The sequence below is a fragment of the Columba livia genome, chromosome W (genome assembly GCF_036013475.1).
Source record: "Columba livia isolate bColLiv1 breed racing homer chromosome W, bColLiv1.pat.W.v2, whole genome shotgun sequence".
NCBI lineage: Eukaryota > Metazoa > Chordata > Aves > Columbiformes > Columbidae > Columba > Columba livia.
This window is the reverse complement of record NC_088641.1, coordinates 7,665,574-7,682,585: the sequence shown is the minus strand read 5'-3', so window position 1 is coordinate 7,682,585 and position 17,012 is coordinate 7,665,574. Positions and strand designations below refer to the sequence as shown.

The window sequence follows — 17,012 nt, the reverse complement described above, 5'->3', positions numbered from 1 at the left end:
TTTTCTGGAAATTTTCATATGCTTTCATTGTAATTGAAAAACAATGCTGAAGCAGCTTACCACCTCTGTTGATGTTTCTGCATGTTCAGAAGCAACATGTTCTTGAAGCGATGTTTCCGTATAACCCATCTTTCCACAATAAGGACAAGTAAAAGACTGTGGCTGCTCTACAGAGAAAGCTTCTCCACCATAATACAAATCTGGAAAAAGACAATGTTTTAGGAGGGGTTATTTTCAAGCAGCATAGTTCATTATTTTATTTATATAACCTCTTTATATATATACCTATGTGCATGTAATCACTGTCAAATTAATGCATTATTTAATCTAAATAAACATTTTAATTCTGCACAAAGTGCATATGCCAATATTATAAAGTTGTTCAATGACTCAACTTCCAAAAGAATAGACAGACTACACAATTTTCACTAGTAAACAACATAACTTTCTAATGTTTAGGAGGAGCAAAGTCTGATGGTGCTCCCAAACCATCTGTTTTTCCCCCATCCTTGTTTTTACCATAGGTGAGCTTGTACTACAGATAAGATCACTATAGATGCACTGTGCTCTCACAGCATTAGTCACAGTAAATCTATGTTAAATATTGTAATTTTAAATGCCTCAGCGACACCAGCACTCCATATGTTGATCTTGGTGCCATAGCTGAACCAGTGTTTAACAATAAGGGGAAATTTTAGTGAAGCGAAAGGAGTGAGATGTTACATACCAGTTGCAATACTTCAGCACTTCTTGACTACTGAAGTAGCAGCCTTCTTTAAGCTGCTAATTTAGCCATAAACATGAGCCAAGCTGATAATGAAAATTTAACAAACCATGCTAAATTCATACTAAATTGCATCACTCCAGGAAGTTTCCTTTACTGCTTATGGAGAAAAAGCACTAATATGATGCTTAGGCTCAAAATGCAGTCTAAAGGGGGCTCTCTAAAGGGGACTTGATGGCATACTAAATTAGATTTCAAGCTTAAGGGTATTTGGAAGTGATAGTGTTCATTAAAGGAAATGGCTTTTGGACACCTGACAATCTCAATGAGGAAGAAAAAGAACAATTTTTCTTTATCAACCACAGAGTCAGCACATTCTTCTCTCTGATTGCAAATCTCCTGGCACTCATGCAGAAATACACTATCATTTCTCAGACAAAACCAGTATTTCAAGGAACTGATTCAGAACTTTGAGGTGATACTTTCACACTGATCAATAAACTTCATTAATCAGAATAGTATTACCCTTAAAGCTACTGCATCTTCCATTTCACTTCACATTTTCTAGTTAAAAAGCTTCCCAAGCCTTCTGGCTAGGTACCCTGCCAAAAGCATAAAGAAACAATGCATACCTCTTTATATCTCCCCCCCCTTTGTAAATACTCAGATAAAGACATATAATAATATAGCAACATCATTCATATAGACTCTAATATTTTGTCAAACACCATTTTTTGTCCTGCTTTACTGAACAGAGTGATCTAACCCCAACAATTAGAATTTCTATTTGCTCGGAACAGAAACTTCCCTTTACAATAAAAATGCAGCACAAGAACCATGTTTGCTAGAGTAAAGTGTAAGTTTGGCAGAGTCTTGAAAAAGCTGCCAATTGCTTCCATACAGAGCATCAATATTTCAACCTTTCTGAAATATCTCAGAGTACAGCCATGTCCAGTAGCAAGAAACAGCATGTTCTCTGTTTTTCTTCATACAAATTCATCAGTTCCTCAGTGTTCAGCTACAGAGCTAAGTAGTGCTTGCTGGGCTAACTACTTGAGAATCAGAAACATTGCTGGGTCTGACAGAGACCCAATGGCAGGTATTCAGTTAATTCATCCAGCAGTAGCTGGATGTTCTGTTGTTGATACCACATACCAAAGTCTTGAACACACACAGGTGATGATGTAGATTACAAGGTATTTGATATAATGTGCAGTTGTCAACACCTAACACTGCCAGCACAGCTGTCACTACTTAGCAAGACATGCAAGACTAAATGGATCATCTTGTAATAGTTTAAGATTAGTAAAATCTCAAGCTGAATTCTAGTCAATCTATCCAGACCTCAGATTTGGCATTTTAAAGCTTAACTTTGTGCAAGCAGCTCATGTTTTTGCAAAAGGTAGCTGGAGGGTTTTGATCTTGTACCCTATAAGCACCTGAGCTGAACTTACACTGGGGACTTATATTGTGTTACTTCTGTTTAAGTTCTTAATACAATTTTCCAGGAAAATCATATTACTTTCTTTGCCTAGTCTAAACCCTTGAAAATGGCAGGGACGGTGAGGAAACAACATGCTTCTACATAACAGAAATCATAAAGCATCCCAACAGCTTAGAATGTAGAGTTTGTAGGTCATTGCCAGCAGTTCTTTTTCAGGAACACCAAAACTGGAAGTCTGCTCTGAATTTCTATGCTGTTCTAACAAAAAGTATAATTTCTACAGAGACTACTAGATATGGATATCCTTATTTTTTAAATAGACCTATTGCAATGCTTTTTGTCCTTTTCTATGACAGCATACCAATGGTTGTGCCCATTCAGCATTTTAAAGTGTCTAACAAGCATCTTTTCCCAGCATCACTCTATGATCTGAAGAACAATCCAACTGTCACTGTTCAGAATTCCACCTTCCTCATTCAGAAGAAATACTAGATTGTGCATTGACTTACAGAAGAAGTGAGCCAACTAGACTCATAAACACAGGTAAAGCTGGAAGTCACTAGTGCTTCTTATTAATTTCCAACAGTCTCATGAGTTCCTATACTGGTCCAAATCTCTGGAAATTCAAGGCCACGACTAAAGCTCCCCCAGGAACATCTTATCAGTATATATCTCACAGCATTTTAAAGTTCCTAAGCACTATAATAATTGACCAGGTGTGGCAGGTTGACCTTGGCTGGCCACACAGCTACTCTCCCTCTCCTCAACAGGACGTGGGGAAGAAATAAAATGGATAAGGTTGTGGGTCAAGACAAAGACAAGGAGATTGCTTACCAGTTTATTGTCATGGGCAAAACAGACCCTTACATGGGGAAAATTAACTTATTTTATTGCCAATTAAAAATAGAATAGGATGTTAAGGAACAAAGACAAAACTAAAAATGCATTCCCCCACCCCTCCTTCTTCCCAGGCTCAACTTCACTCATGATTCTTGTACCTCCTTTCCCCCCGAGCAGCACAGGGGGATGGGGAATGGGGGGTAGCAGTGAGTTTATAACATTTTATCTCTGCTGCTAATTCCTCCTCACACTCTTCCCCTGCTCCAGTGTGGAGTCCCTCCCACAGGATACAGTCCTTCATGAACTGCTCCAACATGGGGTCCTTTTCAACAGGGTACAGTCCTTCAGGAACAGACTGCTCCAGCTTGGGTACCCCACAGGCCACAGATCCTGCCAGTAAAACCTACTCATACAGAGGCTCTTCTTATCCACAGGATGCAGTTCCTGCTAGGAGCCTACTCTGGTGTGTGGTCCTCTACAGGCTGCAGCATGGCTATCTGTTCTGACATGGTCCTCCACTATCTGCAGGGGAACCTCTGTTCTGGAGTACCTCATCCTCCTCCTTCTTCACCAACCTTGATGTCTGCAGGGTTGTTTCTATCACATTTTTCTCACTCCTCTTTCACAGCTGCTGCACAGTGGTTTTTACCCTTTCTTAAATATGTTATCACAGAGGCCCCACTGGCACTGCTGTCTGGCTCAGCTTTGGTCAATTCGGATGGGTGGTCTGTCTTGGAGCCATCTGGAACTGACTATCCAACATGGGGGCAGCCTCTGGTGTCTTGTCACCCCTCCTCCCCCAAATCCTGGCATATTTGGTTTACATGGTAAGTATTCTTACAGAGTTATACAACTGCACACTAATTTCATTAGATGTCCAAGCTATCCCTGACACCTAGGAGAACTTACTTGGTTCATTGCCCCATCACAACCCAGAACGTGAACAAGGTTTCAAGCACAGATTACCAGTACAGCCTCCATGAGTGTCTATATAGAAACAATACTGCCTACTGGGTAGCATGCTAAATGGAACTAGAGATAGTTAGGTCCTTCCCTTGGTCCATCTTCATCATCAACTACAGATGGATCTTGAACAAATCATTCCTATAACACATCTTCCCCTCCATCTTTAAAAGGGGAAGATATAGGGGGGATATTGATCTCCTCTGAACTTTCAGTTTTGCAAATAAAAAAAAATATATATAGTCTCCTGCTTCCCTCTACCACAAAATATTCACCATATTGCCTACTGTCCACTCCCCAAGTCCATCAACTAGGAACAACCACAATGAGTTTATTCCCATTAAAACAGTCTTCACACATGCACAACCTTGCATCTTTTATTCAAAGCTGACTGCAAGCAATAATTCTGAATTCTGTCAATGGAAAGGTATTCTAGTAGTCATACATCTACCTCTATTAATAGTCTTCCACATCCTATGTTTTTACTTCAGGTGTTTTCCTCCTAGTGTTCTTTATTCTCACATTTCCCACTCATACTTCCAGAGACGACAAATGATATTTCCTAGTTCCATTTTTTTTTTTCCATTTAGTTCTATACAGCTGATGTTTTCCTTCAGGGTGTTTTCTTTTAACCTTATTGTACATCTTTGTTTCATGATTGTCAGTTTCACAAGAACAGCTAACCTAACTCTGAAATGAGTTTAGACTAACTCCAGCATTAATTTTACTTTTTCCTTATCTAATAAATTCCTCTATCTTCCTCTAAGTCACAAGATCTCCTTATTTGTAAAATGCCCTTTAAAATTTACTACACTTTCTCTAGGCATCTGATTGTTAACCACACTGTACATACTCTTTTTTGCTTTACATTCCGTACAGGATTGTAATACAATGCATAAATATTTTCAGAATGAAGTCATAAACCTTCCTAAAGCCTAAGTAGAAAGACATTTATAAACAGTCTTTATTTTACTTTGCTGCATAAATTGACAAGGTGACTTATACTTCGGTGTTCTCATTAGCCATTGTCGCAGTTCAGAATACAGTGATGTGCTTTCCTCTCATGCTGTTCCAGGTTTAATAAAACAAGAAGTCCTGTTGAACAGCTGTGCTTCAGCATTTTCTTCTCCTCTTACTAACACTGGTTCTAAGAAAACCGTGTTCAAGCATTCAGTCACATGAAAACACTAAAAGAATGTGTTTTTAATTCTTCTTACATAAAAAAGCTATAGAAACAGAAATGTCTCCTGTACTCCAAAGAAACCAAACAATTTGAAAGTAGTCGTAAAGATCTTTTGAATCAACCCCCCTCCCTACTTCACTGCAAAGTTTCTTCCAACTTCCTGGCTTAATTCTTCATACAGATTTACAAAACAATAGAATATTTCAGTTGGAAAGGATCTATAACTATCATCTAGTCCAATTGCCTGATCAAAAGTTAAAGCAAATGCCTCTTAAACACTGATAAGCTTAGGGCATCAACCACCTCTTTAGGAAGCCTGTTCCAGTGTTTGACCACTCTCTTGGTAAAGAAATGCTTTTTAATGTCCAGTCTGAACCTTCCTTGATGCAGCTTTTAACCATTCCCATGTGTCCTATCACTGGATACCATGGAGAAGAGATCAGCACCTTTCACTCCATTTCCCCTCCTCAGAAAGCTGTAGAGAGCAATGAGGTCACCCCTCAGGCTCCTTTTCTCCAAACTAGACAAACTGAAACTCCTTAGCTGCTCCTCATAGGACATGCCTTCCAGCCCTTTCACCTGCTTTGTTGTCCTCCTCTGGACACATTCAAGGACCTTAACATGCTTCTTAAATTGTGTGGCCCAGAACTGTACACAGCACTCAAGTTGAGGCTGCACCAAGGCTAAATACAGTGGGATAAGCTGTGTTTGATGCACCCCAGGATGTGTGCTGCCAGGGCACACTGCTGACTTGTATTGAGTCTACTGTCAACCAGCACCCTCAGATGCCTTTCTGCAGGGCTGCTCTCCAGCCACTCCTCTCCGAATTTATACTTGTGTTCAGCGTTACTCTGTCCCAGGTGCAGAATCTGGCATTTTGACTTGTTAAATTTTATCCCATAATTCATAGCCCAATGCTCAAATCTATCTAGATCCCTCTGCAAAGCCTCTTGTCCCTTGAGAGAGTCAAACAGCACCTCCCAGTTTCGTATCATCGGCAGGCTTGCTAACGGAGCATTAAACTCCTGCATCCAGATCAGTGACAAATATATTGGACAGGACTGTCTCTAGAACAGAGCCATGAGGAACACTGCTAGTGACCGGTCACCAGCCAGATGTAGCCCCATTCACTACAACCCTTTGAGCCCTGCTGTTCAGCCAGTTCTTCATCCAGTGTACCATGAACCTGCTCATCCCACAGTTGGACAACTTGTCCAGAAGGATAATGTGAGGGACAGTACCAAAAGCCTTACTAAAAACCAGAAAACCTACATCCATCACCTTCCCTTCATCCACTAGGCAGGTGACCCTGCATCGTGGTTTTGACTAGGACAGAACCAATTCTCCTTTCAATAAATTTTCCTTTCAATTAAGTTTCTTCTCAGTAAATGCACTTTCTGAGGCTAAATGCATTTTTCAGTCAATATCTACTCCTAGAACTGATAATGCTTGATGTTTACAGTTGATACCAAGGTAACGGTAGGAACAGTATGCAGAAAGGCCCATGATTATACTTATCCCTATAGAAACCAAGGTCACTGCTAAATCTCCTATGTTCCACAAGTGAAAGGGCGTAAATGAGTTGCAACTGCAGGGAGGAATGAACAGAACAGGTGATCATAAATTGATCAACAGAGTATTCCATTCCATACACAGCATACTCAGCTTAAAGCTGAGGGATTACAGGGGTTACACTCTCTTTTCTTTTATGGCTGGCGTCCAAGGAAGACTCTGCCTGTTCTTCTGCCTTCAATCCTGATCCATGTGTTCCTGAATCCAGTTCCCATCTGCTGCCAAGCCTAGTCCAGGACTTCCCAGCACCTGCCCTGCAGCATCAGCAGTGCGTACCGCCATGGTACACAATTCCATGATCATCATCGGGGGAGCTCAATATTTGTTTTGTATATATTTCATTATTTCTATTATTATTATAATCATTAATAATAGTATATTATTATACTCTTTTTATTGTTATTGTTTCATTAAAGCTATTTTAATTTTCCAACCTACAAGTCTCTCTCCCTTTTCTCCTTTTCCTTTCCCTTCTGGGGAAGGAAATGGTTAATAGAGAGCATCTGTCATCTCTTTGATTGCTAGCCCAGCCTTAAACAGTGACACCCACTCATAGACAGATATCAAATTAGTTAAACAGTACTTTCCCTTTGTGAACTCATGTTGACCGTGCCTGATGACTGCATTATTCCAGGGTTAGGATCATGAAATGTAGGAGTAGTTACATTTATACAGTCCTAAAATTACATTTGACCCTTTGAAGGCAACTATGAGGCTGACGTGGCTCGCAGTGAAAATGAGTTTGACACCCCTGCATTATTCTTTCAATGCCCTTCAATAGTACCCAGTATATTCCTATCCATATTTTTTTTTCAGGAACTGAGGTTAGACCAACAGGTCTGTAGTTCCCTGCATCTTCCCTCACACCCTCCCTGTAGATTGGCTAGCTTCCAGTCAGCAGAGACCTCCCCAGACCTTTTGTACATGATCAAGAGGGATCCTGCCACAACATTTGCTAGCTCCATCAGTACTCTGGGATGAATCCCATCAGGCCCCATGGACTTGTGAACATTCATCTGATACAGCTGGTCCCTTACAATTTCAGTGTCGACAAATCACTGTTCCCACACTCATAGTTCTTCAACTCAGAGGACTGTGCAGCCCAAGGCCTATCAGTATTGTTAAAGACTAAGGCAAAGACCACATTGAATGCCCCCACTTTTTCTTCATCCCTATTTGTCAGATGACCACCTTCAACAATTATCAGTCCAATGTTTTCTTTAGATCTCCTCTTGCTATTAGCATACTTTAAAAATGCCCTTCTTGTTATCTGAAACAACACTGGCCAGTTTCAACTCTAGTTGAGCTTTGGCCTTTCATGTCTTCTCCTTGCACATATAAACCACAGCTCTGTAATCTTTCTGCGAGGTCTGACCTTGCTTCTAGAGATCATACAATTTCTTTTTCCTCTTAAGCTCCATGAAGAGTTACCTGTTCAGTCAAGCTGGTCTTCTGCCCCACTTGCTTGACTTAAGGCACAATGGAATTGCCTGCTCCTGTGGTTCTAAAAGGTGATTCTTGAAGACTGACCAGCACCCCCAGAACCCTCAGCCCTCAAAAGCAGATTTCCAGGGTATTCTGCTAAATAGCTCCCTGAATAAAGTTTGCTCTCCTGAGGTCCAGGGCAGCAACTTTGCTGACCTTTTTTCTCATTACACTGAACATTTTAAACTCGACCATTTCATGGTCAATGTGGCCAAGACAGCCACCTACCATCACATCTCCCATGAATCTTCCTCTTCACAAACAGCAAGTCTAGGAGGGCACCTTTCCTTGTTGGTCACTGAGTACTTGTAACAAGAAGTTCTCCCCCATAAACTTCAAGAATTTCCCAGACCTGCAAACTGGCTTAAGGAAAGAAGCCAGAGAGTGGTAGTCAATGGTGCGGAGTCTAGTTGGAGGCCAGTATCTAGTGAAGTGCCTCAGGGGTCAGTACTGGGGCCAATATTATTCAATATATTCATTAAACGGTTTAGACGAGGGACTAGAGTGTACTATCAGCAAGTTTGCTGATGACACTAAGCTGGGAGGAGTGGCTGACACACCAGAAGGCTGTGCTGCCATCCAGCGAGACCTGGACAGGCTGGAGAGTTGGGCGGGGAATAACCTGATGAAATTTAACAAGGGAAAGTGTAGAGTCCTGCATCTGGGTAGGAACAACCCCAGGTTCCAGTATAGGTTGGGAAATTACATATTAGAGAGCAGTGTAGGGGAAAGGGACCTGGGGGTCCTGGTGGACAACACGATGACCATGAGCCAGTGTCGGGGATTGGCTCAAGGAGCACAGACATGAGTCCACCAAGCAACTGTACGAGCAGAGCCCATTTTAGTTGACATAAGTAGGCCTTAGTTAGCTTGTCTGTTAGGCCGTGGGAAAGGGGGGAACGGAAAAGTACTAACTAAGGCAGGGTCAGGATATTTTTGAAGAGATAAGAGTCAGAAGAATGCGGGATGCGCATAGCTAGCTAAACCCAAGTAGGTGGAGTAAGTAAATGTGCTTAGCCTATTAGATAGAGACAAGTATGCATAATTATGGTATTTGGTATAAATGCACGCTATCTCGGGCAATAAAGTTGAAGTATGCTTTATCACTCATATTGAGTCGGCTGCATTTCTTCCTCCGTCCACTCGGGTCTGGAACTCTGATGGGATTTCTTCCCGCAATTGGCGCCCGAACAGGGGACCTGAAGCGGCGGATAGAAGCAAAAGGCGCCGGGAGAGCAGCGACCGGCGGGCAAGAGTGACCGAACACTGTGCTGCGGTGTGTCGACTCCGAAGCCTGAACCGACTGAAGTTCACCAGTGCTGGGCTACAGGAAACAAGGGCTGCAAGAGGTCTCTTAATTTAGCAAGAGGTACCGTACTATAGTGATGAATAACGGAGAAATGGATTAAAATGATGAATAACGGAGAAACGGATTAAAATGATGAATAACAAAGAAATGGATTTAGAAGTAGCCCTAGATTTATTACAAAGCTTTTTAGAAAAGCGGAGGGTTGATTATAGTTGCGTTAAACAGCTAGCTGGTCTAGTAGCAACGGGGAAAACTAAGGGGTGTTTTCAGGATCCTGATTTATTGTTTGATGAAGGAGTGGAGGAAATTGGGGGATGTGTTGTGGGATATGGTCATAGACGAGGATAAAACAGCTAAGAAACTGATGAAACCGTGGAGGGAAGTAATTAATAATATTAAGCGTCATAAAGTGGAAAAGAATTTAGCCGCGGTAGCTTCACAGAAACTCGGCAAAATGGAGCCTTCCGCTCCGCCGATGGAAACGGGCATATCTGCGTTATCAGCGAAGAACCTTAAAAGACTATTAACTTGGTGCAGAGGCAATAGGTATCCTGCTGACCTGTCAGGAGTTTTTCAAATAGAGACTTGGAAAAAGATGGGAACTGTGTTGTGGAAGGCAATTAGTCACCGCGAAAGATATATTCTCGGCCTTGTAACCATCTGGAAACTGATAAATACTACAGTGAAGCAATTAAAACCTGAAAAGACTGTTACGAGCATTAGTGACTCAAAACTTGAACTTTGGGACAGTATAGAGCAGAAATTATGGGATAAAGTCAGCAATGGAGATACAGAAGCTAAATCATTAGTAACTACATGGAAGCTTGAACGGTCTGCTGCTGCCGGAATTTTTGCAGCGTTGCAGCCTGATAAGTATCCTGAAAGTTGCGGTGAAGTTCACCCGGTTTGTGTCTGCGATACCCTCCCTATTCAATCCCCTGCTGTGCTTTCAGCATCCCCGATGGTTCAGCAGTCCGGGGCGGGGGGAAGGAACAATGCCAAACGGTTAGCCTCCTGTACCATCATCTAACCCTGGTGAGAACAGCAAGTCCAGAGGATTGGTGTCAGACAACTTACTCAAAGAACCTGTGAAAGCTGAAAATGCTAAAGTCGTAAACAAGTGTACTATCAGTCCTTTTACCAATTTTACCAATCTGCTTTTCCTGCATTTTAACCCTCTAACTTCCACAAGAGAACAGAAGAAGTCACTGAAAATAGAACTGGACAACAGAACTGTGTGACAGATTAGATCAGTTAACAGCAAGTGAATCTGACAGTCGGCAATGTGGTCATGATAATCGTGACGGGAAAGGGGGTGCTTCTGGGGACTCAGGGTATAAAACTTAGAAGTTAAGGAAGCACTGGTTTTGGAATTGGCAGTAGAGAATGCTAATGTTTGCTATCAACATGTTATTTGCGAGTTTTACAGTGCATATTATGTGCTGCTGTTTATTGCCTCTCTGAAAGTCAAGCAGCTTGTCAGGAATGTGAGTTAATTGTTTTACTGGTTGTTGTTAGAATTGTTTCTTTGTGGTATAAGTGCACCGTAAAACTTTCTCTCCACTTTTCCCACTCACGCTGCAAGCAGCCCTGTGCTTTTCCGTGGGGTCAGAAATTACTGTTTTCAGTCGTGTTCATAAAAAATCGGTATTGGGAGGTGTTTCAAAACATAGGGAAGCACTTGGAAATATGAGGAAAGAAGATCTTGTAAAATATTGTAATTAATGGTGGCTGCTGTATAAGTTAAATGATTGGGAAAAGTGTCCGGGGAATAGAATCTTGAAGTATAACACCTTATTGCAATTAATGTTGTTTTTAGGGTGAGAAGAGTAAGACAAAATAAATCCCTACAAGAGATCATTAAATCATTTCAGACAGCTGAGAGAGAGTTAACTGATAACACGCAGGTCACAGTAAACTTGCTGAAGTCTGCACAATGTTTTCCTTATTAGCCTGTTTTCTTTGTGGGTATCTGTTTAAGCATGTTGCAATTTTGGTAGGTCTTTGTTATATGGTACAGTAGGTTCACAGAGATTCATGAAAATCGGTTGACTCAAAAGGTGCGTTTTGTGATAGTATAAAAGATCATGAGTAATTTAGTTCCTTACTGCGTGAACGTGATGTTAAGATTTTATGTGTAGTAGCTGTTATATTTTTTTTTTCTAGCGTACTAGCTTTATTCCAATATCCAGACTTGCGCAACTCTGTGACAGGCTGTCTCTCATCTCGGTGCACTAAATTTGGCCTTTTTGTATGCACATCAAGTGAAGAATCATGGTTTTAGAATAACAGTTGTAGCACACCAGATGAGACACTATAAAAAAAAGGCCTTGCCCAGTCCAGCTTGCTGCGGGGGGGGGCGGATGCCAAATGGGCCTCCAGCGCGCACTGACCCATTTTGTCAGGGAGACCCAGAGGTATCTCCACCTGGCTGAGCAGTAAGCGGTTCAAGGTGCAATGCAAAAAATTGAGATATTGTCTTAAATTGGTGTAAGTGTGATCCATCTGCTTATTTGAACTTGGTATATGGTTTTCGTATCTGAGCTCAGTATTTTAGTTTGTATATTCATATTCGGTACCAAAAGAATCTTGTTTGGGGAGATAATTACAAAATGGGAACCGGTTCCACTGCTAAAATTCCACCTTGCTCCCCCTTAGGATGCATCCTTACACATTAAAGTAATCGCTTATATTGTTAGAAAAGCATTTAAATTGTTAAAATACTATGATAGATGTGAACTTGGGGTATTGTATGAAGTTATGAAGTTGTATTTAAAGGTTGCTGGAATGTGAACTGATTTGGATCTAGGACAATAGAATAATGGATTTATGTTTATTATACTGGTTTATACTGTTTTTTGACATCTCTAAATTGTAAAAGGTAAATGGAGCTAAGGAATGTGACTATTGCTGAGCTACTTGAAATTGCATATAAAGTGTATTATGGCTGAAATGAAATGGGAAAACAAAAGAGCAAAATATCCCAGGCCTGTGTGCAGCTCATTGTAACTGAGAAGTTTCCCAGAGCCTCCTACTTCGTACCAGCCAGTATGCCAGCTGCGTGACCTTGGTTGTATCTACACTGCAAAGAAAGAAAAAACAACTGGAAAAACCTGGCTGCCCGCTTTTAAAGCAGTGAAAGGGGGGTTCTCTCTCCCCCCACTGCAGCGATGTAATACTGAATGGAGCAGTCCGAGGGTGAAGTTTAAAGGCATCCTGAGCAGACCCGTAGTTCTAATGAAACTGGACAATTAAACCAAAAATTTGTTGATAGACTTATCCTATGGTAATTAATTGTACGAGACTTCTTAGTAAATTCACCATGCTAGTTTTTGAGGACATGGGAGACAACGAAAGAAAGGCCGTTTTTTGAGACAAACGGAATGCCAGATATGGAACAAAGTTTTAATACGTGAATTCTTGTATTTGCCTAAAAGTCCTATACCTCTCTTGGGTCAGGATTTGTTAAGTAAATTGTAAGCTCAAATAACGTTTTCTGAGAATTCTGTTTAGTTGCATATCCTACAAGAAGGTGCTTGGATGGTGCAGATCTGCTTGTGCAAGTGAGAAATCTTCAAGGAACTTTTGAATGCTGTATTTCCACTAGTATTAACAGCCAATGTTTTTGACAAAGCAAATACTACACTGAGAAATCTGAAACAGGACTTCAATCCGGTAAGGGAAAACAATATCCAATAAATATGACAGCCAAAATGGAGTTAGAAACTTTGAGGGATGAATTTATGACAACTTTACAGGATGACTGCATTTGATTGGACTTAAAGATTTGTCTATGAAACACTTTGTAACTATGACCCAAAACCATGCTAAATCAGAAAGAACCTGCATTAGTTATGGTCAAATCACTAGTTAACGTTCAATGGAAAAGGCCACACCAATTGATAACCTGGGGGAGAGGTTATGCTTATGTTTTTACAGATCAAGAGCTGCAATGGTTGCCAGCACGAAACGTGAAACCTGTGTTATCTTCCTGACAATGATTGTTGCAGCTGCTGTGTTTTGGATGCCTGCACAGACAAAGACTAACATGTGGATTACTTTAGCCAACATGACTGACCATCTATATGCCTAACTACGATGTCTCTGGAAAAAACGTTCCACACATGCTTGGTTGGTGTCTTCCTTGATGACTACAGCAGCATCACACGACTGTTTCAAATAGTGGTTGATGCAGAGGCATTGCAACGAACTGTAATAATACTAACACGGCACTTTGGATTAATTGCCACCTGGAAGCAGACATCGAACAACAGGAACTGGAATTGCTGGCATCTATGCCCATGGATGCTTGTATTCAGCCGGTTTGTGAAAAGTGTCAGAACAGTATACAAGAACATGAATGGACAAAACTACAAAATGTTAATGCTACCCTTGGTGACTACAGAAATGAAACTCGACGGTGTAATGCTTCACAGAAGAATGCAAGGGATGTCATTGATAATGTGGGACAGCGACCCTAAAACCTCCTGTATGGTGTATTCTTGATCTGTGAAGATAGAGCCTGACCGGGAATTTCTTCTAATGCTGTTGGAGGACTGTGTATTTTGGGACTATTAACTCTCTTAACGCCCAACGTATCTATGATAATAGATCACAAAAGAGCAAGACGAGAAAAACACTTTTTGCGTGTATATGAGTCAAAATGTGATGATAATGTAGATTATTGAGGATCAGGGTAAGGGTTTTAGGATCTCTTGTATCTAGTGTTGGCACAACTAAAGCTTTAAATACTTTAGAAAAATTAGGATGCTGGCTAGTTAAGCAAATAAACAGAACTTCTAAGGCTTTAAGTGGACTTTTGTTAGATGTAGATTCTGTAAGACATGCTACACTGCAGAATACAGTCACAGGAGACTTTTGTTATTAGCCCATGGCCATGGATGTGAGGAATTTGACGGAATGTGCTGTATGGATTTACAGAATAAGTCGAGATCCATCCACGAGGAGATTAAACAACTTACGGACCATTCACAGAAGATCAGAGAGGATGTGGGCCTCTTCGGCTTAGAGGGCCTCATGAACTGGTTTGGACTAGGAGGATGGGTAAAAGGGCTTTTGCAGAGTGCTCTGGCTCTCTTAATCATAGTAGTAGTTGCATTAATATGCTTGAGTTGTGCTATATCATGTATTAAGAAGATTTTAGAGCAGACACTTGGGCAGGCTCTGCTCATTAAAAAAAGAAAAGGGGGGAGATGTCAGGGATTGGCTCAAGGAGCACAGACATGAGTCCACCAAGCAACTGTACGAGCAGAGCCCATTTTAGTTGACATAAGTAGGCCTTAGTTAGCTTGTCTGTTAGGCCGTGGGAAAGGGGGGAACGGAAAAGTACTAACTAAGGCAGGGTCAGGATATTTTTGAAGAGATAAGAGTCAGAAGAATGCGGGATGCGCATAGCTAGCTAAACCCAAGTAGGTGGAGTAAGTAAATGTGCTTAGCTTATTAGATAGAGACAAGTATGCATAATTATGGTATTTGGTATAAATGCACGCAATAAAGTTGAAGTATGCTTTATCACTCATATTGAGTCGGCTGCATTTCTTCCTCCGTCCGCTCGGGTCTGGAACTCTGATGGGATTTCTCTCTGCAAGCCAGCACTGTGCCCTTGTGGCCAGGAAGGCCAATGGCATCCTGGGGTGTATTACAAGGGGGGTGGTTAGTAGATCGAGAGAGGTCCTCCTTCCCCTCTACTCTGCCCTGGTGAGACCACATCTGGAATATTGTGTCCAGTTCTGGGCCCCTCAGTTCAAGAAGGACAGGGAACTGCTGGAGAGGGTCCAGCGTAGGGCAACAAAGATGATTAAGGGAGTGGAGCACCTCCCTTATGAAGAAAGCCTGAGGGAGCTGGGTCTCTTTAGCTTGGAGGAGACTGAGGGGTGACCTTATTAATGTTTATAAATATATAAAGGGTGAGTGCCATGAGGATGGAGCCAGGCTCTTCTTGGTGGCAAACAACGATAGGACAAGGGGTAATGGGATCAAGCTGGAATACAAGAGGTTCCACTTAAATTTGAGAAGAAACTTCTTCTCAGTGAGGGTGACAGAACACTGGAACAGGCTGCCCAGGGAGGTTGTGGAGTCTCCTTCTCTGGAGACATTCAAAACCCACCTGGACATGTTCCTGTGCGACCTCACCTAGGTGTTCCTGCTCCAGCAGGTAGATTGGACTAGATGATCTTCTGAGGTCCCTTCCAATCCCAAACATACTGTGATACTGTGATCACAGCAGTATGGTATTCCCAGTTTATATCTAGGAAGTTAGAATCTCCCATAAGGACAAGGGATACTAATCCTGAAATTTCTCCTAATTGCCTATAGAATAACTCATGAGTGCTTACATCCTGTCTGCGCAATCGGTGGTAGACACTCACTAACACCACCTCCTTTGTTTTTCATCCCCCTAATCCTCACACAGAGGCTCTCAACCATGTCATCGCTAACTGTAAGGGCTGTACAATCAAACCTCTCCCTTACATATAGTGCAAATCCTCCACCTTGCCTGCCCTGCCTATCCCTCCTGAACAGCCTGCAGCCCTCCATCCCAGCACTCCAGTTGTGGGACTAACTCCATGAAATCTTGCTAATGCCAATGATATTATAGCTCTGGGTGCTTCCAGTTCATCCTGTGTACTTCTCATACTGTGTGCATTGGTGTACAAGCATTTCAGATATGCTCCTGAGCCCTCCATGGTCCCAGGAGTAGCATATATGCTCCCATTAGCATTGCCACCCTCAGGCAATGCCATAATAACCCTTGGCTTACCTACTGCAATCCTGTTGATATCACCTTGCCCCACTGATTCTAGTTTAAAGCTCTCTAGATCAGTCCCGACAGCTTATGCCCAAAGATGTGTTTTCTCCATCGGGACAGGTGGATCCCATCAGGCCCCAGCATACTTTGTGCCTCGAAGGCTCTTCCATGGTTCAAAAACTCAAAGTTTTGGCGGAGGCACCAGTCCTGGAGTCAGATATTAATATCCTGGTCTCATCTGTTTCTTCCGAAGTCTCCCCCCATTGCTAGGAGAACTGAGGAAAACAATACCTGTGCTCCCAATTTTTTTTTAGCATTCTTCCCAGAGTTCCAAACTCTCTTTAGATTGACCTCAGACTTTTTGTACCCATATGAAAGAGCAGGAATAGATAGTAGTCTGAAGGTTTAACCTAAGCTCTTCAGTCTTGTGGTGATATCCCTAATTTGGGCCTCAGGGAGGCAGCAAGCTTCCCTGAAAAAGAGGGTCTGGTCTGCACGCAGGTGCTTCCATTCTGCACAGGAAGAAGTCACCAATGAGCATAACTCTTTTTTTCTTCTCAGCACTGGTCTTCACACAGGTTTTGTTGTGAGGGATTAGTCTCTCTGATCTTGACAATACTGTTTGTGCAGCTTCCTCCTCCTTCTCATTATGTGCTCCATCTACCAAAGCCAGGGCCTCATATCTATTCTGTAAAGGTAGCCAAGAGGGTAACTTAGAGGGTA

The 17,012-nt window shown here is 41.8% G+C and overlaps 1 protein-coding gene across 4 annotated transcripts in view; it reads right to left on the bottom strand.

Annotated features, from left to right (window-relative positions):
• LOC135577081 (E3 ubiquitin-protein ligase KCMF1) overlaps positions 1-17,012 on the bottom strand; it is an 83,408-nt gene that overhangs the window by 23,818 nt on the left and 42,578 nt on the right. For 3 of the 4 annotated variants that reach the window (XM_065044763.1, XM_065044764.1, XM_065044761.1), the window contains one exon: positions 61-200. In XM_065044763.1, the coding sequence (XP_064900835.1) occupies positions 61-200 (140 nt within the window). The remainder of the gene's footprint in view (positions 1-60; positions 201-17,012) is intronic. The other variant, XM_065044762.1, reaches the window with a different exon arrangement.